Raw genomic sequence first — 25,418 nt, 5'->3', positions numbered from 1 at the left:
CAGGTGCCTTTCACAGACACTTTGCAGTTGTTCCAGTATAGGAATCGAGTAAATGTGCCATTGTTTTGAAAACGCTGCAGTTGATTCACTGAAATTTGTAGAAAGCTCTAAAAAAAATCAACAGTAGTTCTCCAGAAATCATGCAGACAGTTCTCCAGAGATCACACAGACTCTGAACTCCACAGGATCCTGTGAACCCTTGCTCATTCCTTGATAGATCCAATAATTTTGGCTGATGGCATCGCAATCTACCACTGGGAGGGTCTCGTTATCACAAATCATAGGTACATGTGCTGCAGGAAGCTTGCAGCTGCAAAAACCAAACAGCAGCCGAGTTAGTTGCGAATTAAGCATCTTAACTCCCAGAAATATTGTAGATCTTCCTGTCCTTTCAGTTTTCATCTTTATCTTTGTTTACGTTGCTTTTATGTGCAATGTCTAAATGGTTACTCACAGAAGTAGGGCAGGGAGGAATCCAAGCCTTTGAATATTGCGCTGTTGCTCTGCTCTCTCTCGTTTCGTATATTATTGCTCAGCTTTATTTATTGCTCGGCCAACAGTAGAACTATGTCAACAGTGACTTTGGTTTGAAAAGCTGACCTTAATGTCTGTGTATCGTCACTCTCTTGTTTTGATTTTTATTTTCTTGAAGCGTTTGTTTTTCAGAGTTATTTTGATCTCGTTAGTGGGTGGTTAATAGGTAAGTTTCTACAGACCTCCTACGCCTTTAGAAAACGCCACCTTTCCTTTGTTCCCGCCATCCCAAGTGGTGTTTGTGAACGCAGCTGACATTTGATCTTGCGTAGGTGCAGTCTTGCCTGATACAACCATGCAGAATCTCTCTGTTTTTCCAAGGGAATCTCCTTTCAGGTCTTCTGTCGGTCCTGTTTATGCTACAGAGAGAGCAAGTGCCAAGGAGCCCTCCCTGAGCTCACGTGCCTGCACCTTTAGCCCTTTGGCTGTACGCAGCCCTCCAGTTTGTTCACCAGCCCGATCTCTGTTTGCTTTCGTACGTGTAAAGGTTGGGGAGGGACAGCCAAATTACGATTTGCTTTCCAGTTAGCAGAGCTGCACAGGAGACTTTGTTCTTAGTTCCCTGGGGTTTGCTTTTGCGGTTACAGGTGCCAAAACGTAGCCTAGTTTTGTTCCCATTTTTGCAGTTATTTTGCTTTGAATAATTTTCCAGTAGCTTTAGGATCCATTGTATGTTTTGAAGCACGTACTCTAAATGAATACATAATAACAGTATCTGTTTCAGAGAAATAGCTGAAGAGAGTTCAAAATAAAGAGTGTAAATTTGAGGGAACTAATTATTAGGTGTGTTGGAGGGAGGAGTGTCATTCCACCTGGCATGGATTAGCACTCCTTTTCATTAATATCAGTTCAGTAAAGAGATATAAAAAACTTATTTTAATTAGAGGAAAAAAACAGTGGCAGATCGTGCACATAAATTGCTGGAAATACGAACGACTAGTCACCTAATTTTTAAAATGAATGTATTTGGCACAATGCAGTAATACTCAAATTACAAGTATTCACGGTAGACTGTGTCTGTGGGTGACTTGAGACATACAGCCTTATAGATTTGGGGGCAAATTTATAATCTAATTTGAAAAACACAGTTCCAGGGAAACACAGTCATTTAGTATTCCTGCCCACACAGAGTCAGGAATGTGAACCTCAGTTTGAAATAAGATTTTTTGAATAAATAGTACCATGCATTGCTGTCCTTTGCACTAACATAATTTTGGATGTTTCACGACCTCTTTAGCCCCTGTTGCAATATACCTAAGAATTCCAATGAAGTATGATCATGGAGTTAGAAGGGAATGTGGTTATTTTATTCCAAGAGGTTTAGATTTTAGGGATTAATCAAAAAAATATTCTCAATAGTCTTTTAACTGAAGACATGAATTAGTGGTTGAAGAATTCTGCCGAGTACAATTAAGATAAAAGCCCATTTTTGTTATATTGTATTCTGGGATATCTATGGTCTAACTCCAGCAATACGGGAAATTCCAATACTGCTGTCTGTGGAAAAACCCCCAGAGAAGGAAGGAGAAGAAAATGTACTCCAAACCTGCAAAAATCAGCTTTATGTGCTAGATCTAATCTGTAGTATCAAATTAGAAATGATTTTTGAGGATATTGCAATTAATGCATGAATTGTAAGGTAGATAGGGAAATATAGAAGAAAAGCCTCTTCATGAGAAACCAGTGTTATTAAAAGTATCACAGTTGTTCCAAAAATTCTTGGCAGAAAAGTAATTTCTAAAAATCCCAAAATCACATTGTAAACTAGAGAGTAGCCTGTGAGATTCTCCATTTCCAATAAATTAACTCAGAGAGGCAATCAGAGTTAATTCAAAATACCCGAGGTCTTAAAGACGATAGCTAAACATGAAAGTTTTTTTCAGACAGTAGCAATAACAGTGGAAGAGCAAGCTAGCAAAGCGGAGTACATTCTGGGCAGCTTAAGTTAAAGGAAGGATTAGCACAGTCTGTTCAGTCTAACAGAGGCTTATTTAATAGTTTGACCTGGCAAGTCTTTTGTCATCGTGGAGCTTCTCCAGGCTTCCTGGGACAGGCAAGTGACAGTCATCCCTGGAGGAGAAGAGAGTCAGTGTTGAAAATGTGATGGCATGTTTCCGATGCCAGAATTGCTCTTCTCTACCATTACAAAAAATAGAAAAGGAAAAAAAAAAAGCTTCTGTACAATTCTAGGATTTGTTGTGTGTTAAAGGAGGGAGAGCAGTCTTTCGAAATGTTTCATTTATTGATTGTCAGAAAAAAGACATTTAAATTTTAAAGATCCTCTACACACTCGCTGTATCCACTGCCTCATGAGCAAGCAAATCTTCCCCAAACCACTTTCCTTTACGAATCAGAGTGCCCAGGAGATGAATAGGCTTCGTTTATATTAGCTTTCAGTTTAATCTCTCTTCCTGCCAGATCTTTTATCTTCCACCAGGAGAGGAAAAAGAATAAATAAAGTATTCTACAGATGCAGCATATAAACAGAGCAAAGCCCCAAGGTGCTGAAGAGATTAATAGGCCCTGTTGTTGAATCAAACTGCTCACTACATCGAGCTGCTTGGGTTAAGCACTCTCAGGTGGTGTTTACACTAGCAGTAAACAAATGAAACACTCTTAAGAAATGGACCACTAGCCAAGTAGCTCTACAAGAGTATTTCACTCTGTTCTTGGTGTCTGCTCTTCCATTTTCCTCAGGAAGCTTCTTCAGGCAATGTAGTAAGTCAGCTGTACCTTAGCTTTGCCTTACCTTGGTTTCTTCTTGTATACTCTGGCTATAACGAGGTGAAGGGTTGTTGGTGAAGTCTCAAGAGCAGTTTGGTAAAATTCAGAAGGAACTAGAGTGCATAAAGCTCCTCACCAATGCTTTTCTAGATAGTATGGGCATGCTTCCTCTAAAGTCTTTCTAAAAGAAGTTCGCCGTAAAGCTAAGATGAATTGCCATCAAGATTTTGTGGCTGAAGTAACGGCTGGTAAATCATCCACAACTGGCGAGGATGGAACTTGACTGCTGTGCAAATGTCCCTCTCCAGCATTCCCAGTATTCTGCTGCGTCAGTTTTCCTGCTAAAAAAGACTGTTCTCAGAAAGCTGTTACTGGAATAAATATATTTTGAGTAATTTGAAGATGCAGAGTTTATAGCCTAACTGGCATCACACCCCAGAGTACTTGAACGTGCTAAGGAATCTGCCAGAAAAGCACTAAATTAGTGATTTACATCTTGGTGTGAAGTTTAGCTGCCTTCCACGTTTGGGACATCTCATCTTCATTTTCAGGCAGACGTCTAGGTGACCTGCCAGGAGCTGCAATGCACTTCTGATGAGCAACATGCACAGATACCGTTGCCAGAATCTACGGCTAGCTCCTCGTAATTTCCAGAAGTGTTAGTAATTTTGAGCAGGGAGCATGAAAACAGCTGGTATTACTTAAAAACTGAACAAATCTTTAAATTGGCTGATTCCATTGCTGTACTGTTGCAACACAGACCAAATGTCATCTCTCGCTGACTATTTCAGTCATGACTTTGGGGAGAATATGTGACACAGGGCTATGAAGAAAAGAAGTCCGGATTTTTAATTTTCAACATGTTTCATTTCTGACTTCTTTGAAAACATGATTTGGGCATCGGAGGAGCTTGGTATGTCAAGTATGTGAACTGACAATGGGGCTTTTATAGTGCTGCCAGGGCTGTTTATAGCAGGGAATCTTCCTAGGAAATTATTAGACCCAATGCCAGAAACTGCCTCTAGGAAAAAAAAAAATGCAGACATGTGGAATCTGTAGCAGAAGCTTTCTCAGGTCTTACAGCATAGGGCTGATTTGGCAGAGGGAGTCACGCTTCTACACCTGCTTGCAAGCTGAGTTGGAAGATATTCCAAACCGACAGTGAATTTCATTAGAGTCCTTCCACCAGAGCCACTCACGGGTGTGGTGCTGTAATGGTCTGCCAAACAGATGGGTTGTGAAATACACAGCCCATCTGTCTTTATCATGCTTGTTTCCTCTTTTATTAAAATGTTAATGAATATAGTTTTTATTTATTATGCCATGACATGTGCCGCATCACTTTCCAGTAGACAAATGTGCAATCTGCATAACCGTGTGGGCTGACAGGAACGTTTCTTCTGCTGAAACTTCTTCCCAAAGTTCCTCTGAGGAAAACAAGCACAAAGAGCGTTGAGCAGTCAGAGGCGTTTTCTCACTTCTGCAGGGCTTTTAACACGCTCTTTCATCTTTTTGCACATGTAAATTGTTCTAACAGATTCTCCCTGGAAGGTTCACCTATCGAATCTTGACCCAAAGATGACCGGTGTCACTGTGAGCGGACTAACTCCAGCCCGAACCTACCAGTTCAGAGTGTGCGCCGTTAACCAGGTGGGAAAGGGCCAGTACAGCTCCGAGACCAGCAGGTAGAGTAAAAATACATATCGGTGTACTAAAGGTGCAGTGAAGTAGAATTATTGGGAGGAAAAAAATTGCAGGTTGTTTGGGGCTGAATAAAATAAGGTTATCTTGTGTACAGTAATGAGGGAATGGAACAGTTAGCGTTACCCAGGCCCCCAGAGAGTGCTCTGCAGCTGTTGGTAATTGGTGCTAATGGCAATTAGGCGATGCAGGGTAGCAGCACGCAATGGGAGAGGTTGCCTTCGTATTTCCAGAGTATCAGTTGAGCAAAATCTTGGAAATATTGTTTCGTTCTTGTCCTAAGCCACGGCATTTAGCCCAGGAAGGAGTAGAGCATTCACCCGTTTGTTGCAGTGTCACTTCTGGAATTCACCCAGATGTGACATAGAAGGATGGCTTCATCAAATTTAGTTTTGAATGCATCCCTCTTCTTCTGTGAACCAAAGCTTGCTGTGAGCTTGAATTGCAGAACAGCTGAACTCTAAATGGCTTTTTCAAAATGTTGGAGTTTGATATGAAAAATATTGAAAGAGCTGAAAGAAACAATTTGGAAGGAGTCACAGACACTGGACCTGAGCTCTAACTCATTCAGGCTTGTAATGTTTTTAAAGAGTTGTAGCAGCCTGGGTGATTCAGAGAGAATAAGGTTACCTCAGCTGTCTGTCTTGTTGCTTGCTTAACTGATTTCCTATTATGTTGATTTGTTGTAACTATTTCATGCATGTCTTCAGCAGTTCGATCAGTGTTATATTTCTTTCTATATTTCTTTCTTTTATCAAGAAACTGGTTCACATGGAGTGAGTACTTGAAATAGAAATGTTACCTATCATTTACTTCAACACCCACCTCCACCGCATTCTCTTGTACTTAGGTTGATGCTACCTGAGGAGCCCCCCAGTGCCCCACCTAAAAACATAGTGGCCAGTGGACGCACCAATCAGTCTATCATGGTCCAGTGGCAACCTCCTCCTGAAAGTGAACATAATGGAGTTCTTCATGGGTACATCCTAAGGTAAGTAACTTCCTAACCTGGAAAGTCTGCAGATAGATCTGTGTGCTCATGAGGAAATTCAGACTGGTGTGACTCAATGCCACATTGAAAACTATTTCTAATCCCATGAAATATATTAGTTATTATTTACAAAACTATTTCTAATTGCATTAAATATATTAGTTATTACTTACAAAGCTGTGCCTGCCCTGTTTTGTTGCAGATGAGGAAAAAAAAAAACTCTGTTCAAGTGGCCACAAGGGCACAGGTATTGAAATTCCAGCCTGTCTGTATGAGAAAATCAGTGAGCTGGAGTCTCTATTAACTGCTCCAAATGGACTGTCCAAGTGGACTCGCTCCCTATAGAAACTCTGAACATCCAGATAGCTATTTTCCATTTTCAGAGTGAAGTTAAGCACCAAGTACTAAAAGTGTTCATGCGGGAAGTTGGTACAGTGCAGCCTATGTGTTGAAGATGTGTATTTGCTTATTACTACCTCAGCTTCCTGATAGAAAGGTTAATTAAATCTATCAAAGACACAGTAGGGCCCCTGCACTGAGTAAGAGCAAGAATAAAATCAATAAACTTCAGTTTTATGCCAAACAGAAGGGAGAGAGGGAATGATAAGTCGGATGCTTCATGACAGGCCTTGATTTGGTTTTGAAGATCAGTCACCTGAGTAAGATTCGTTCAGCCCCATCTGTATTTATTAACGAGAAACAGATTTAGGCAGGTAATTAGGAATCCTGAATACATCCAGTCTTCCTGCTTACACAGGATTTATATTGTTGGAAAGGATGCTGCCACACTGAGAGATTTTTGCAGAGCATTTCCCCTTTGTAATTTTTTGGAAGTCAGTTAGTCACTCCTACCCAATTCAGCTACAGCTTACCTGCTCATTTGGCATCCTACATATCCTGCAGTGCTAGCAGCCAGCAAGGGCCGCACCTTTAGCAAGCAAGGCATTATCTAAATTAGAGTTTTTGTGGGAAATTCCTAAGCATGGCACCACCGCTGACATATTTTCAAGTGATGGTTACAGCCTATTGCAGGCAGGCTGCTGATATTTTTAATACAGTGTCCTCCAGACCTGCTAAAGGATAAATAAATGCTGCAAGTTTAAATGCCGGCATCCTGTTCGTGCTGTGCCTCCTGCTTCTGCTGGCATGGATGGAAATGCTCTTGTGATTTTAAGAGTGTAGGTGAGGTCCCAAAATAGTGCTGAAAAGTTCCTTCCCTCTGCAGGCAGAGTCGAAGTCTGTTAATCGACCTGTCACCTGCAAGAGCCTATTACAGTGGTGAGCCCCTTGTGCAAGTGCCGGCAGTTTTTAAGAACTAGACTCAGTTTGAAAACTGTGCCAGTCGTCAGTGACAGGTGGGAAAAGGTGCTTTGACTTCTGTCTGTAGCTAGAACCTTGTCACAAGACTTGGGTACTTATCTGCACGGCATACAAGTGTTACTTGTACAGTTCTTTCCTTCAAACTCGTCTACTCGGTGATAGGATTAATTCCTTAGCTATTCTTGAAGAGATTTACACAGTCTCAACGTTAAGTTCCCCAAGAAAGCAATCCCATAGTCTCCTACATCTGGCAATCTGTTCTGTTTTCACCCTATAGTGTTTTTACTAATCTTTAACTTATCTATCAGTGTAATTGATCCCTGTCCTCGCTGAACATCTTTTTCCATTTTAATAGTGTTCATATTCGTTATGGTCAATCTGTGAACGTTTTTGATGCCTCTGTGCTTAGTCTTGACTACGGAGCAAAGAAACCATTTATTTAACAGGAATTTAAGATTATCATATAAAAGCACAACTGTCCCAGGTAATAAAACAGGCTGTTCTTCTAAGTCAAATCATGTGGTGATGGCAGTGTGCACTGAAGTGTCTTCCTGCACTGATTTCTGTAGAATTAGGGTATAAAAAAATGAAAACCACTATGCATCCCAGAGACCTAATGCTCAAGACATGCGAGATGCTAAACTGATGGAACACCTGATCTTCAAAAGTGAAGGTGCACTGCACAAGTCATATGGAGTATACATCAAAGTCCATGGTGAGAAAAATCATGAAGACATGACATTTCTGAACCGGCCTCCTTCCTCTGCCCTTTTTCTCCTTGGCAGTATTGCGTTTAGAGGACTGCCATGCTAACAGCATAATAGATTAAATCCCAGGAGCATTCTACACCTTGTCCCCTTGGTGTGAGACAAAACATTGCTGCACAAAGAATTGGCTTTGCCAAGAAGCATAGACCCTTCACAGGAGATAGATAGGTATTGCATGAGGTAGAAAAAGATCAAGGCATTCAATAGACTCAGCTGAGGGCTGGTATTTCTTTGTTTCCATTTGTGTTTCATAAATGGGTTCACACCAGTGTAGTGTTGCAAATATTAAGTATGCCAAAGTATGGTCAGGCAAGCAGCTCCTCAGCAGAAAATAGAGGGGTTGTCAGTGATTAAGAACCGATCTCTTTATGAGAAGACTTCAGAACAAAATCTAGAGCTGAAGTAGAAAGTTGTGTAGTTGTAGGGATTGCACCAATTTAAGATGAATTTAAAATTAGACTGTAAGATGTCAGTGAAATTGTTCTGTGTTAATAAGCTTTTGGTGTTTACTGTGAAGCAAAAGATGAATAAGAGTGCATAAAAGCCATGTGGTTGAATAAAGATACAAATGTTTCCATATTTGTCTTTTTCATGGAATAGTAATGCCTTGTGTCCCCTACTTGGCCTCTGTTTTTCTGATAGTTGGGTTTTTTTTGTGAATTAGCATATTGTAAGCAAGCATTGTACTATTTTCCTAAAGGAAGGAAAACAAACAGTATTATTCACATTCACAGATTTACAAGGCTTGTTTGTTTTCTATAATTTAGCTCTTCTTCATAGTTTCTTAGCCTAAAGAGAGACATCAAAGGAACTCTCTCTTTGCAGTATGGTTCTTAAAAGGAAAAATATATTCAGTTTCAGCTTCCCGTGTCTCAGCACAAAGTTCGTCAGGATGTTTACCACTCATCCATGTTTGGTACGACCCTGCTCCTGGAATTCCAATGCTTAACCAATCCTTCAGTCTCAATGACATTCTGCCCTTATTTTAATCGTTCTGTGAGGTAAATCCTGGTGGAAGCCAGAGATGGCAATGCCTGAGACTCTAGAAGGTCAGAGCCCTCTGAGCTTTTCCTTTCCACATTGCAGAGGAGAAGGAAAAAAACATTTCTCAAGCTGATTTACAGCAGCACCCTGATAAAAATCACATCTGGGCTATTTTTTCTACTAAATCACAGCTTTTACTAGACAAGCCACATTTAAAAACCTGTAATTTTTCTGCAACCGTAAAACAGGATAAAATACTCGTTTTGTTTGGCCCCGAGCGTGTAATCTCAGAGCGATCAGATTATAAATACTATAGCGGTCAAACGTGATGCGATCTTATCAGAAGTTAGTCTGTTCTTTCTGATTATTTTTCATTATTCTTTTTATAATTCCGCTGTACAAGTTTGCATATTGCCTCTTCACAAAGGAAGCTATTTTACTAGTCAGGATATTTGCTATAATTGATACTATCTAATTAACTAGTGAATTTTTCTTCCCATATGGTAGGTATCGCCTGGCTGGCCTCCCTGGAGAATACCAGTATAAGAACATCACCAGTGCAGAAATTAACTACTGCTTAGTGAAAGATCTGATCATTTGGACCCAGTATGAAATCCAAGTGGCATCTTACAATGGAGCTGGGCTGGGAGCGTTCAGCAGACCTGTGACAGAGTACACTTTACAGGGAGGTGAGCAAATCAGACCAATATATCCTTTATAGTTGCGGTTTATAGCACCTAACCACTTGTAAGATGAATGGTCATTTCAGTCAGATTTGACAGCTTGGGGTAGGAAACACCTACAAATTTCAAATGCCTAAGTAGAGACAAGATGTGACTCTGCTACTAGCTCTGTTTTAGAAAAAGCTGTGAGTGAATTCAAAAATTATCTATTTTTGACCCTCGTGATGACATGTTACCACACTTGCAGGTCAAAGTTGGCCACAGTATAAGTAATAAATAGAAATGCTGAAGAGAGCTGCGGCGCTGTGGAATGGATTTATAGGACATGTGACAGGCAGAGGCTGAGGTTACTCTGCCAGGAGAGTCAGAGAGAATATGTCAGGGAATTGGGTTTATCGTGGTCAAGATATGCAATATGCTTCATGTGCAATATAGAGACAGAAGCTGAGTAAACCAGCTGCATTTCTTCTGACAATCATTGAATACCTTGTTTTAAAAACAGGGAATAAATTGTAAGGAAAGTGTAGGGAGAGAAATACAGCCCATGGAGAAATAGCGTGTTGTAGCATTTCAGGCATGATGCAGACGTTTGCAAAGCGGAAGATAAAATTATCTTTAAAGCTTTGATTTTTATGCTATAGCTCCTCCACCCCTTTCTGGTAAGTGCCTTAAGAAGAGTATAAATTACATTAACAAAAGGATATGTAATTACTTTTTACAGCCAGAGTAAGGCATGTTTACACCGCAAGACTGGTATAAAAATCTGTAGGATAATTAAATACTGGGTCCTTAAAGCTTTCATATATCCCCATAATTGCAGGGTTGTGCTGGATTTGCAGTGCTGGACAGTACGTAGTCTGTACTTTATTGGTCATAAAACAATTAAACTATTTGAAAAACTTGCAGATTTACAGTGTACCGGTTAATTTACAATTAATGAAGAATAAGTGGTTGTTCGTTAATTGTTACTAGGAGTATATTATAACGTTATAGGATACAGTCTGAGGTGTAGGGAGATCTTTAAGCAAAGATTATTCATATGAAACACTAATTTACCACAACAGTTAAAGACGGAAGTTATCTATATTTTCTCTTAGGGCATTTAAAGTCTTGCAGTTTAGAGGAGCCTACACACACTCAACATCTTTCTAGATGTATTTATCACAGACTTTGAAATGTTTTTCTTCAAGTCTTCTCCTTGTAGCCAGGATTAATGTTTTGTAGTCCACTAAAGACCAGATCTCTGCTGAGAATTGTCTTGTACGCAGAATTTGAGCCTCTTTTGTGAACAGGCCTGTAATTCATTACTTTGTTTATTTGCACATTTTGAGCTATCATAGCACCTTAACCCTCCATCTACTAACACTCAGGTTTGGACTTCACACTCTCTCTTAAACCCTGCAATTGACTCTAATTTCCCTTGATATTATGTGCTGTTATTATCATCCTTTATTGATTGGCTGTCTGTTACCATTTATAAGGATATAAATCCTCTATTATAAATTAAGTGTAGTCAGTCCTGCTTTCGTATTAATCAGCAAAAGTGTTTAGACTGCAGGACAACCTGCAGTGGCCTCTTTGTCTTTATGTAATTCCTAGATGCTTAATGGTAGGTAGACAGAAAAACTGGATATATCTTAATTATTTTACATCACTATTTAATAATAATAGTAAATATCTACTTCATGGATGCTGCCATCTCCTGATGAATACCTTGCTGGGTTTCTGTGCAAGCCACCAAAGGCTTATGATCTGTTTGAAATGAATTCGAAGCCTTTTTACATTTGGAGTTGAAAAGCAAGTCTGGTTGGTCTCGGTATCGTTTGCAAATGGATGAATATCAGGTCTCCATATGTAATGTGCTACTGTCCAAAACTCTGCTCCTTTATCTTTCTTGTAGTTGGGAAATGACAGGAAAAGCCAGTGGCTGTTGCTTCCTCCAGAATGTCCTTCCTAAACTAAACCAGCAGGAGTAAGAAAAAGCCATGTGTAAAACTGCCTTGTAAATCATATTCTGATTTTAATATGAGCAGAGATAAATGTTGAAGACACACGCTCCCATCCATCCCCCTCTCCTACTACCACCACCACTGCCTCTGTGCTGACATGCATTAAATGATGTGAGCTATGCTGGCAAGAACCTGTCTGTCTGTAGATGAAAAATATCCGAAACACCTCATATTAATCAAGTGTGCTGTGCAGTCAAAGCCTGGCAGGAAATGAGCACTGGGAGCAGCTCAAGCCATTGGCATCTTTGTCATCGGGAATATTGACTGGCCATATAACCTGTTCATTTATACCAGAACCTAGTCTATTAATCCCTTATTAGTGCTCTGCCATCACTTTAGCCACTGATAACTAATCAGCTACTCAAAGCTCTTTGAAAATCACCAACTTGTAGCCAAACTCACAAGATGCTGAAAGACCTAAACTCGTAGAGAATCTGGCACATAATGTCAGTTAGATAAAATAGCGGAAAGACTTACTGGCAAAGCACTGAACATCCTAGCACTGGGGTCAGACAGTTTGACTGTCTCTAAATCTTGAAAGTCTTTTCAGAGTGATATTCAGCCTGATCCTTTGATGCTCTGTATATATAGGTCTTTCTTGATCAGAATTTCTCCAGCTGCTCCTTACTTTGATGTTACTTTTCACAGGGATTTCTGCTAGCCTTCTGCGTAAGGCAAATTTGACTTATTTAAACAGTACCCTGCAGGACTTTTCATTGCCATATGAAAAACTGAAGCTTCTCAATACCTTTTCTTATGAGAACGGCTTTGTAAGATGTATAAACATCTTTCTGGATGGTGACAGTGTTGTCTCTGCTCTCTGCTGTTGGCCATGTTTAACCTTTTCCTGCAGGTTGATCTGAGAAAGCAGAAGCTTCCATCCTTTGCTTTGGGTCTGTTTTTTTTTCTCTAGCATGAATACTTCCAAACTTCTCCCTCCTTTAAAAACTTCAGATGCTCCTTAGATTTAGGCTAGGCAAGGTTTATAAACAGAGATGTGGCTTCCATTAGGCTCTTTGCAATGACATTAACCTGCTTTTGTTTCTACATTAAGTGCTCTGTCCTTCTTTTGATACATATCCCAAAAGCCAGTCTTAAGTCCTTAAGTTTGTAGATCTCAAGATGTAGTTTGACGCTGTTTATTTTCCCTTCTGTGCTGTACATGAACACCGCAAAAGGCCAAAACATCTAAGCAAAAGGCCCTTCCTGAATGCAAGAGTGGGAGGATCACCAGGCTACAGTGAGTCTTGGTGGTGTGGAGAGAAGGATAAAAGCAAGATGAGTCTGTTCAGACAGGTCCAAAATAGTTTTGTCCTCAGAAAGTAGGAGGGGAATTGGAGAAATTTATAAGACTGAGGCAGAAAAGCTAGAGAAAACCCAGGTAACGGAAAGCTTCCTACTTTACATAGGAAGAAATCTTGAAAATGGAATCTTCGAATAAGGAGTGTCCTCTGCAACAGTTCAGTTTTATCTCAGTGAAAAGATTTTTCCCTTAGTTTTTCCTTAGGGTTTCTTGGCAAAAACATCTTAAAGTTGCGCATTTGCTTCCTTTGGGGAACAACATACCAACAGCTTTGGAGCATCCATGGCAGTTCCTTTACAGAAACAGGTTGGAGTTGTACTGGCTGGATTTTGTATCTCATTTTTGCCACTGTTAGGTGTCATTTGCCATCTACTGCCACCTACACAAAGGTGATGAAATTAGCCCTGGCCCCCAGCTCTTAATGAAGAAGTAAAACTTTGTCCTTGTGAGAGGCATGTGAGCAAGAAAGAAGATGTTTTGCAGCTGTGAGAAGCAAAACTCCTCAGTTAGTGCCAAATCTCTGAATTTCAAATTACTGAATTTCAAATATTGGCGTGTGTGGAATTGCAGAGACTACTTTTTCTATGCACCCGCTGCAGTTCATATCAGCCGGGAGCTGGGGAGAATAGACTTTGCAGGAGGAACTGCGTGTCTCAATCCTCAGTGCATTAAGGGAACAGCCAAATCCTCAGATAGAGAAAAACCCGCAGTTCCTTGAGCCTGCCTTATTGAGATGTGGAAGCTGCCACCTCAAAGGTCAGGAGCTCCAGAGGAGAAGGAGAGTTTTCCACAAGCCTCTGTTCAAGATCTATATTTAAGACCATAGTCTGACTGTCAAAATCTCTATGGGGTTTACATGCTATTTGCACATAGCTAGAGACAGAGTAATTACATGTACACATGCTTAACCTTAATGCCTTCTCTTCTTTCAATTATCTCGTCAGTGAAACCCTTTTAATGGCTTTTATCTAGAGTGCTTCCATGACCTTTTCTACTTAGAATGCTTTGCATTAACTTCCAGTCCCGGGGGCTGAGCTCTTAACAGAATTCCGACCACATGGACTTTATTGGGAAGAAAGTTACAGTTGGTTTTGTCTTGATCTGCAACTGCAAGATGATTCCCAGATGAGTCTTCACTATGAGATGTTTTAGGAATAGTTGCAAACGTGATGAGCAAGTTTAAAAACTGGGCATGTAAATACTCGGAGATTACTCTTGAAAAATGTGTTTGACGCTGGCAACTTCTGTACTGCTTGACAACAAGAAAATTATAGGAAGATGATAGGTATCTACCAGTAAATTAGAAAATCATTTATGTAGACAGTCACAGTTTGAGTAAGCTACTAACCATGATCTTGGAAAAGTGATTGAGTTTTGAAGTGACCAGAAGGTCAATTCTGATTTAGCTTCTGTCAGACTTCTTGCCTTTTCTAAATGCAAAAAAACTGTTCAGATACCCATGGAAGTCTTTAATGTCAGGACATAAAAGGAGAGCTTTATACTGGAAATTTGAAAGAAATTTGAGCTTATAACATTGATATTTTTCTGATTAAAAATATAAAAATGTATTATATTCTGTCTTTTGCAGTGTAATTAAGCTTATGCATATCAAACGGACCTCATTCTTTCCATATTTTAAATGCATTTATTGAGATGCATATGTTGATTTTTCATTAAAGATGTCCAAAGGGGAATTGTAATATAAATCACAGTTTCCAATTTTGTTGCAGGTACTTTTTATGCTGTAATGGTTTATTCTTGTTGCAGGAAATTATCTCCGAATGAACGAAAAATATTTCCCTCTTTAAAGGAAATAGCTAATGTATTTGATTATCCATGTTTCTAAAACTGTAGTAAACTTATCCTCAAGTGCTTGCCTGAACTTATTTTGAGGTTTGTAGGGACTGCAAATGACAACTTGGAGCTTGCTGATGCAGGGTTTTTCCTCCCTTAAAAGAGTTTGTATTATTTTGAATTGTTTCTAAAGACACATCAGACTCTTAGAAGAAAATCCTTGTGATATTGAAATCGCTGGAAGTTTTGCTATTCGTTGCACAGCCTCCATGGGGTCTTCCACTATAGAAAATAATGCCCACAGAAATGAAACAACAACGTGTGTGCTAATCTGTGTTTCAGGAAAATAAAGACGGTGAGGTGGTTGTGCTGTTAACTCTCGGGTCACCTGTATCGATTTCTTAGGCTCTGGGAAAACCAGGCTCTTGCTGCTACTGCCCAAGTTCTGCATTTCTTCACGGGTGGCCGTCAGTGGGCAGCACGTGGGTTATGTGTAGATTTTTTGTACAATAACTACGTTCGCAAATCAACCTAGCACATATAAATGGGGTAGCAGTTCCACAGAAGGAGGAGGAATGAGTGGAGTGGATGATGCTTGGCTGATTTAGCCTTCCTGACAGAAGGAGATTAATCTGTCAGTGATATCCAGCTGACTTTCTGAGAACGAACTAACCTAAAGGCTTCTAATACGGTTTTCTTGTTCAATAATCTCCGGCAGTTACAATATCTGAATGTGCAAATATACAGGAAAGTGAGAATTTTTATTTTTTAAAAAAAAAAGCCTTCTTCATGTTAACAGTTACTTATATCAAGTATTGCACAAAAAAAGCAAACTGAAATACATCTTGTGGCTCTCCTAAGAAATGGTTTCATCAAAGAACATGAAGAAATACATTTAGTAGGGGACTGTAGCCAAAACAGCTCATTAAGACTGTAGAGTGACTTTAATATATATGACTGCGTACCAGGATGATTTGGTGACTCTCTTAACTTTGAAAACTTTATGATGTCTACAGGTCATTAAGATAGTATTTTAACCTTCCAAAAGCATGCAGGGAGTTATGATACATAGCAGGAAGTAGGGCCTAGGTTCCAATGAGAATTGAGGAGTATCAGATAAATTCTGATTTAGAACTCAATAATTATGGTAGTTCATAAATTGTGACATTGGGTTTTAAATTAGGGCAAGAAAATTCTGAATAAGATGCAGTTTCTGAGGTTAAAAAATGTGCAGAGCTAAATTTTCAAGCCACGGTGTAGTCGTCAGGGAGTTTTTGTGACACAAGTTATGAAAGTGGACGTTCTTGTCATTTCAAACCTGACATCTTTGACGATTTCTCCTTTCTTCCATGTTGCAATTTCTAGGTTGTGGATGTCTTTGATAAGTGTATGCCATTCTAACTCTGCTGGCTGGAGTCTTACTACAGCTTGTAAACCATTTAAGAATAATGTACCTTTATGTCTCTTTCAAATAAATATAGCCTTTGGTGGAAAAGAGGGCATTTTTACATTTTTGAACTTAATGTCTTATTTCTTCTCCATACAAAGACTCATCTTCCAAAAGTGTTTTAAAGTTTTAAAAGTTTGTGACCTGGTTTTGAAAAGTGTGGAGCAAGTCACCCTTTCTCAGTGGGAGTTGTGGGTACTTTTTAGAAGCATAAGTCATTGGGCTTTGGTAGAAATTTTCCTTTGGAAGCAGAAGGAATAAAGCTTTCCAGGCTTCAAAATCACTTGTGCATAGTTCTTTTTTCGTAGGATACAAATGCACATGGCTGTCAGTTGTAGTATTTTTGAAGTTTTATTAAACTTATTTTATAGGATTCAAAGGGTCTTAGTCCACTTCTTATACTCAAATAACAGTTTTCTTCTAAAACATCCTATAACCTTGGTAGTTTCAGTAAAATAGACCTCTCTGTTAGTGGTCTTTCCTCTGAGAACTATAGAAATGACATCCTAAAGCAGTAAGTTAAAGAAATTGCCTAAAAGATATTTAAAGAGACATTATATTAAATGGCAAAATATTTACATGTTATTTTTTGTTATTTGATGGCAGTATGCTTTTATGTTCTGTACTTTCTTTTGTATTGAGAAAACATCTGTCTAATTAAATACTTGGCATAAAATGTTTATGTAACTTTTAGTAGATTAGAGGATGTATTGGCGCAGAATGTATATAATCAATTTAATATACATGAATGAATATCATATTAAAATAAAATGAGAACATCTTCAACTCCCAAGAAAAATCTTTATTGCGTGTGATACCACTGGTCCTCATTCTTTCAGCAGCAATAAATAATAAACAGGTGCTTTTGCCAGATTATAATTCAGAATTAGGACTTTAATTGTGCAAGCTCCGTTTGCTTGTCTGATCTAGGGAATCGTGTGATATTAAAAGACTCAAGAATTTCTTTCTGAACCTGTTCATTCTCTGTGCAGTCACAGAAAATTGAAAGAGATGTGTTCACCTATCAATACCGAGCTTCTGTCTCCAGTCTTTATGAGAAACTCATGTCTGGAATAATAAGCTGCAGAAATAATTTCATCCCCTCCCCTTGAAAGAACCTCCAATACAGAATGAGAAATTAACCCGATTACCCTTCTTTCCAAATCATTGCTGGTTACTGTTTCACCAGCAGTGCATCCTTCTCTCAAGGTTGCTATTACTTTGGGACTTGCGAGTGGCAGTCCCTGGGTTCTGTGCTCATCTTTCTCTTTTGTCTCTTCATCCCTCATCCTCTCTGTTTTGGCTGATTTCCCTCTCTGCAGTGCCTACAGCTCCACCGCAGAACGTGCAAGTCGAAGCTGTGAACTCCACAACCATCCAGTTCCTCTGGAACCCTCCACCCCAACAGTTCATCAATGGCATTAACCAAGGGTACAAGGTAAATGGAAACAAGACTTCTGTAATTTCAAATAGTATTTGCCTGGTATATAATGATTAGAAGTGGAATCTAATAATCTTTAAATCTCCAAAGTGAGTGTAAATTTTCAGGGATAATTTACACGAGTAAAATGAAGAGGGAAGTGAGCAGTTGTTGCTCCTAACATTTGCAGTTTCTGTAAGTTTGGAAAAGGGAATAAATAGGCTGGAAGTCCTAATACCTTTGTCATTTACCTGGAGAGTTTCCAAAGCCAAAAAGCAGTTCGATATCAAACAGTTTGGAAAGTCAGCACAGAGGATATGTTGTCGTGCCACTAAAAATCGGTTTGGGGGTTTCTATTTACTCTAATGCAAAATTCTCATTAATTTCATCAGGACCCAAGACATCACATTAAAGTATTTGTCTTAACTTTCCCACCATGATGTTTTGGGAGATGTGAGAATGTAAAATTTATTCATCGTGCCTGATGACATGGAGTTAACACGATAAGTTCCTGTTGATGGGGCAACTGGCAATATCTATTACAGTACGCGGAGTGGAGAGTGCTTAACAAAGCACTCGTTGGTACTTTGACCGGTGGAGTGTGTGCTAAGAAGGGAGCTGGAGTGGTTTATTTCTGTCTCTCAGGAAGGACTGCTTAACAAAAACTCCTCCAGAGGTTCGGCAGCAGGGGCATGGGAAATGAAGGGTTTGAAAGCATTCGTGGAGAGAAGAAAGAGAAATCTTGCAGGAGTCGCAGCACGGGAAAAGGGAAGACGGGTGTGTTTTGTGAGCAGGGAGGAGGAAGGTTGATCTGTGTGCTGGGGGAAGGAATGTTGATTGGGCTGAGAAGGTTGTCTAGTTCGGAAGACAAGCTGTGAACTGAGGGATTGTAGGTGGGCTTAAGAAGTTTCAGAAGGCTTGAATGTCCTCTAAGAATGGTGGTGAAACTGGGACAGAGGTGTGCATGGGAGTTTTAGTGGTTTTGCCCAAATCTATGTATTTTTCGTGAAGAACAGCAGTAGTATTGGAATCTCCCTGTTGGAGGACTGTACACATGTAGACGTGTATGTCTGTTTTTCCCAGAGATAGAATCAGCTCTCAAGACTAGTGACTGACAGACCTGCAGAAGTATGTCCGGAAATTTCAGTTCAAAAGTAGTACTTGGCTTCTGTTCAGGCTCTGGAGAATAAAAGCACTTTTGGGGCTCAGTGGACTGCAGTGCACTATAATTTTCTGATGAAAGTCCATGGTGAGCTCAGTCAGACTTGCGAAAGTCATACTTCAGGCATTTTTTCTTTGTTTTATTGAGGATTTCAGTCTAACAATCCTCCATCTCCTTGGGTCGCTACCTCTTATTTTTGTTTCTTTAGTGATGGTATGAAATAACTAAAATTGTAATTTGTATCAGTGGTCAGTGAAAATTTTTGAAACTATCAAGATTTCTCTTTCTAAGGATTTCTTTGATTGCAGTAGATTGCAACAGCTTTCCTGTTTCTCTTAGGCATTGTGAATTGCAGTACAAAGACTGTGCAAGAACAGTTCTGTCTGTTACTTGTATAGCATAATTTTTTGTACAATTTCTGAATTACTGGTAGTCAAAGCTAGGCCTTTGCTTTTCTTAAGGATTAAACCCATTTTTTCCTTTAACTGGAAGAATTGTTCACCTTTATTTTCTGCATGTTTCATGAAGAATGTGCAATAAAATATACTCAAAAAAGACAAGTTCAGTCCTTCAAGGTTATAAATGCCAATTGTGATCCACAAAGGTGATTTAGAAAAGAAAATAAAACTTACTATCCCATCAACCATTTTCCGTTTTTATCTTTTCTTTGAAACTTATTTGCATTTCAAGGTGTTGTAAAGTGCACCTTTTCAAATATGAAATATTCCTAACGGAAATACTCCTTATAGTCCTCTAACTGTGCTTTCTGATTGTCAGAAGCTATAGACATTGGCTAAATGTGTCAAATATAGCTCATTAATTTCAGGCATCGTCTATTCATGCTTATGAGCCCGAAATCAATACAAGTTGCATGATTTACGCGGATACTGAGTAAGGCCTAGAATTTTAACATGCTGATATAAGCCACACGATAAGGATTTTTGGACAAAATAAAAATTGCATAAGCCCTTTAAAGCTTTAGACCTCTAAGCCTTTAAGGCAATATCAAAAAATTGTTTTGAAGTTACAAAGTCATTTGCCAAAAATGAATTTTTTAAGTCCTCGTTTAGGGACCTACACATAAGGTGCTCCTCTCTAAAAAATATTGATCACCAAGAAGATCCACCGAGATGAATGAAACCTGGGAGAACTGAGCACATCTGACAGGCACACTCTTTTAAATGCATGAAAATGTCTTTGGGAGTCTAACTTTGGGGAGCCAGCTGTTGAAAATTGCAGTAATCATCTTCACAATCATTTTCTATTCTTACTGTACTTCCAGAACCCCTTGAATCATTCACGGTGTGGATATCTCTGAACTGCTGAACACTGTAACACCCGTAGCCGGTTAGGCTAGACTGGTCAGCGGCACGCTGGGGGAGCTGCGTGTCCCCAGTTTCTCCTCTTAACCCACAAACCTCTCCAGCCTGTGGCATCTTTAAGGGAACTCCAGAAATAGAGAAAGCATTTATCTTGCAGTAGCACTGAAAGTATTTTTCTTCCTTTCAGCAGCAGAGACAAAAGGCTCATGAGATACAAGTAATAATTTGCAATAATTTTGGCATTGTTTAGTAGCAGGCACTGAGAATTGCAGTACCTCCACGGTGTCAGGAGTATCCCCCATCAGTAGTGAGTATTATGCACATCCCTCCAGTTATCATAGTAACAGTGTTATATCCATCTGTTCAGCATCAGAGCTGACAGTAGTTTAACAGCACTGCTTGTTTTTTTACAATCGGATTAAGATGGTTTTGGCAGCTTTGATTCCAAATAGACACAACTTCTAATGAGACCTCGTCCCTGTTTACATTTTCTAGCTTTTAGCATGGCCAGTGGATGCTCCGGAGGCGGTGACTATGGTCACCATTGCTCCAGATTTTCATGGTGTTCATAGTGGCTGCATCACCAACCTGAAGAAATACACTATGTACTACACGTCAGTTCTGTGTTTCACCACGCCTGGGGATGGACCACGAAGCGCTCCCCAGCTCCTGCGCACCCTCGAAGACAGTGAGTAGGCAGTGCTGGCAGAGAATCTCAGCACTCGAATTTTGTTTGATTCGGTATAGAAGCCAGAACTTTCAAATCTAGCTACTTCAAATTTGACTTCAGGTTCACAATCAGTTTGTAGTCTCTTGGCTACTATTTTGCATCAGATGATGACCTCAGCCAGTTGTCCGTGTGTGTTCTTTCAGCCTGCAGCAAATGGATGATATTTGATAATTTTTCAATTATGGACTAAACCTGGATGATTTTTTTTTTATGTTGATTAGAAGCTTAAATCTTCATGGTCTTGTTCAACAAGCTGTTTGTGGCTGTAAACCTTTATGCTCTTAAATCCATGTTCAGGCATCCAAATAAATGTGAATTGATCTTCTTAGGAACTGAGCACTGGAACTTACTGTGGAAGTCGATGATTAATTCACAGTTGTTTCCTTCTTTTATTCAATATATTGAAAATGTCTGTTTCTATATTATATTGCAAATGTTTGTATAAAAGAACGAGGATCGTAACAATGCAGTAACTTTTATTCTGCAAAACTGGAGCCAGCATGAACTAAAATGAACTGGATAGTTTAGCATATAAATTATTCCCTTCATCAGAAAATGTTTTGGCCTCTGTGGCCTCTTGGAAGTGTTTGCTCAAAACATATTTGGGACTAACTAGTCTAGCGTGTGTCTGATGCAGATAACTAAATGGCAGTGGCCCTCAGATAACTCTGTGTCCACGCTTCTCTTGGCTCTGGCCAGCACTTCAGTATCTTCCTGTCATGGAGCATCATAAACACTGCTGCACATTTACAGATCCAAAGCAGGATAAAAAAAAATGCCTAATACATCCAGTAAGTTATTAATTTTTTTTTTAGAAATACTACTTTGCCTTAGTAGGGATTTTTTAGGCTAGTCAATGTTCCCGTAAAGGAAAATCTGATTGCCATTAACATTTCCAGAAGTGATGTTCAAAGTGCTAATCCAATTTTTCATGAGATACTCTTGAAAGAGCACGAAGAAAATTAAATGCTTTCGCATGTTTTTTCCTTTTGAGGTTAGTCAGGAGACCTGTGCCCCAAGAGCAGACTTAAACCTCTGCTTGTTAGAAGATCACAGAGAGAGCAATTTAACTACCAGAAAAACTATGCGAAACATTAATACAAACTCATACTTGTTTATCTGGCAAAAGGCATGGAGGAAAGAGAAACACCCATTAGCTTCCTCTGTGTAATATTAACTTTTTTTTGCATGTTTTCCTAAGGAAATTAAGCTTTTTTACAGTCATGGCTTGTAAGTGTATTCGCCTGTCTGTCTTAGGTTCGTCTGTCTTTCTCCCTCCAATGACATTTGAACCCTGTGGCTAATTTCACTGAGTTCAGAAGAGAAAGAAACAAAAGGTTCAAGACTCCTAAGATATCATGAAAATTAATCGGCTGCAAAGAGGAAAGAGACTATTAATATTTCTCTTGAAGGAAAGGCTGCAGAAATGAGCCTTAAAGCTTTTGCACAAAGCGGGAGAAGGGGCAGAGTCAAGACACGGAAAGTATCTCAGGGAAATATTGGGATTACATACCATTTTAAACCCAAGAAAATTCCATCATGAAATATAAAATGAAAGAAAGCCAGGGCTGTATTTGTAAAACATTTAAAACATTTTTTGGTGTATGCAGCTGTATGCAGCAAGGAACATCAGCAGTACAGATGGGCAAGATCTTTTTTTTCATTTTTTTTTTTTATCCTTCAGAATTGCTTTCCTGGGTTTTCATGGTGACTGAGAAGTTAAGTGCAGGATGGCGTAATGCATCTTTGCAGAGAATCATTGAATCTAAGTTGCTTCAGGTTTTATGTGGTGGAGAAAAAAAAAAGATTTGAAAGGACTGTCATTCATGTTCTCAGGTGATAATTTGCTGTCTGTACAGCAAAGTTAGGCTTTAGGAAAAAAAAATAGTGCAAAAAGATCTGTTTGCTGATGAACTGTAGGTGAAATAAAACCTGACATCCAGTCAGAGGCACTGTGTCCTGGCTTGGAGCAACCTGCACCTGTTCTTCATTCTGACATTAAAGTTGGACGGCAACTGCAGGAGCTAATTGGAGTAAAGCTCTGCAAGTCTGTGGCTTGCACGTCTGCAGATCCATGGTCTCAAATAGTGCATAATTGCTGTGCTCTCTGAGGTCACTACCAGATCAGCAGTTCTTTCTGTAATGCTTTTGACCACTAGATATCGCAGAATGGGTTTGGAAATTTTCCTCACTAAGATCGCAGAATTGCAAATGTGGTTGTAGCTGACCTGCTGGCAGGCTTTGCGTTTTTTATCATAGCTGGAGGGGAATGAGAAACTGGACTAAAGTGAAGAGGAAACAAAATATGAAATTGCAGACGTGAAATTGCCAACTGATGTCAGCGGAGCTGGAGGATACTCGGGCAGGGATCCAATGACAGAAGCACAGCGAATATAAAGTGAACAAAAACTCCTTTTTCCAGTACATCGATTGAAGACAGAACAGCAGTTGGATCAAAAATCAGTCAGGATGTCTTCCTTGAAGATCAAAATTGAGGGAGGATGGCATATTCTTGACAGTCATTCCATTTTATGCTCTTTCATTGCACACTAGGGAGCTGAAATTTTTAAGAGCTCTTGAGCTACATCATAAAAATCCTTTAAAAGTTTCACACACTTGTATTCATTTTACAGAAGACAGTTGCCATTATGTTGGACGTTTTTAGAGTTGTTTGGAGAGAATCTATCCAAGCAGCAGCTCGGTGACTCTGTCCTTGCTTTGACCTTGCATAGGCAGAAGGCTCTATTCAGGTGGGGGGTTGCCACAGACCAGATGAGGTACATGCAGCAGCACAGGTAAACACCATCACTGAGGGAAAAACAGCAAACACAATCGCTTCCAGGACTGCCAGCTTGAGTGTTCTAATTAGATTAGCTCGAGAAAGGAGGCAGAGAACCAGTTGCATGCAAGTCTCCTGCTGCCACTCTCTGTAGTTCTCCGCAGAGTTAGGATGATGACTGGGTAAAATAATTTACGCGACGATAGCCAGAGTGCTTCTTCATGCCTCGTGTTCTCCCCTACAGCTCTCACTCATGTTTCAGGCAGACTTCCCATGGCCCCGGCCCCGTGTTTTATTTCTTCAGCCCTAACTTTGCCACATGAATCAGATCAAAAGTAAGTGGGGTTCTCCTGTTAACAGATTTTCTTTTCTGATTGCCAGAGCCAGGAGCTGTGGGACACCTGAGTTTCACTGAGATTCTGGACACGTCTCTCAAGGTCAGCTGGCAAGAACCCGTAGAGAAAAATGGCATCATTACAGGCAAGTATCAGCTGCTGTCTGCCTTTTCTTCTTTTAAGCGTGTGTGTGGTGGAATGTATCATTGCAGTGAAAAAGTATTTGCGTAATAGAGCATTTCGGGAGAACTGGCTACTGCGAGCGCCGGTTACTGGTCCCTCTTTTGGGGTAATTGAAATGTCAGCGAGGACATGCTATAGAAAGTACGGGTCCAATTACCGGCAGCTCGTGATTGTGGTCACTGAAATGGCAGCCTGTATTTGAAATCAACTCCCCGTGGAGTTTCTGGTCTTGTTAAATCTTCTGTGACCTCCACCTGTGTTACTAAATATGTGAAACGCTGCGAGACAGCTTTTGCCCCAAAGGTGGGGAATTCCTGCGTGGAGTTTACAGCTGCAAAATCTGGGTTGGCATTGCTCAGGTTTGCAATCAAGACGAAGCCTGAAATCAGCTATATCCTTCATCTGTGATCAAGTGGTCTGGCTGTGGACTGCATGACAGAATTTGCATGTCATTACTTAATTTTGTATAAACCATCACAAGGGTTCAGAACTCTCTTGTTTCTCTTTGATGAGCTTGCCATTTGACAAGCTATTTATCTATTTACTGTATGCCGGTGTAGATACAACATCAGCAACTTCATTATTTTTTCATAAAGGAAGCTATAAATAGTTGAGAAAAACTCCAGTTCTTATCAACAGAGGCAATATTGTTTTCAGATGGGAAACTATTACAGCTGCACAGGGTGGACGTTCTGTTCATTTTGAAGTGCAAGAAAGCTCTCAAATTTGAAGTTACTGGAGTTAAAAATCATAGTTGGAAAGAGAGAAGATCATTTCATGCGGATCAAAATATTTTAGTTTGGGAACATTGACATTGAAAAGTGTATTTATTGATTTATTTTAATTGTATTGTGATTTGTAAAAACCAAAAAACATTATGTAACTTTAAAAAGAATCAGACTTTCTGGCCCCTGAACATTGAAATGTTATGTCATTGTGATTTTTCTGAAGCATTTTAATTTGACATGTCTAATTATCTTGATAGGACTTGTACCTGTCTGTGTTTCCTTTGTCTATCTGTAACATGCACCACTTGTGCATATGTTTTCGTGCCGTTTATTGTATATGTGGAGCCCTTATGTAGATCACTTTTTGCCTTTATACCACAGTAACCTTCCTGAAATATGCATTGATTTCAGTGATTTGAGAACAGAAGCTAATGACTTCTGAAAGCAGAGCACTATTGATTCAGCGAAGATGGCCAAAGCCTTCAAGCCTGAGTGCTTAAAT

At 39.6% G+C, this 25,418-nt stretch overlaps 1 protein-coding gene across 1 annotated transcript in view; it reads left to right on the top strand.

The window, feature by feature from the left end:
* LOC104280997 (protein sidekick-1-like) overlaps nt 1-25,418 on the top strand; it is a 282,102-nt gene that overhangs the window by 162,448 nt on the left and 94,236 nt on the right. The window contains 6 exon segments of the mRNA XM_009878837.1: nt 4,796-4,943; nt 5,810-5,950; nt 9,529-9,710; nt 17,580-17,695; nt 20,657-20,849; nt 24,052-24,150. Of these exon segments, the coding sequence (XP_009877139.1) occupies nt 4,796-4,943; nt 5,810-5,950; nt 9,529-9,710; nt 17,580-17,695; nt 20,657-20,849; nt 24,052-24,150 (879 nt within the window).

Source organism: Apaloderma vittatum, unplaced genomic scaffold (genome assembly GCF_000703405.1).
Source record: "Apaloderma vittatum isolate BGI_N311 unplaced genomic scaffold, ASM70340v1 scaffold4011, whole genome shotgun sequence".
In the NCBI taxonomy this organism is placed as follows: Eukaryota; Metazoa; Chordata; class Aves; order Trogoniformes; family Trogonidae; genus Apaloderma; species Apaloderma vittatum.
This window is presented reverse-complemented; position numbering and strand designations above follow the sequence as displayed.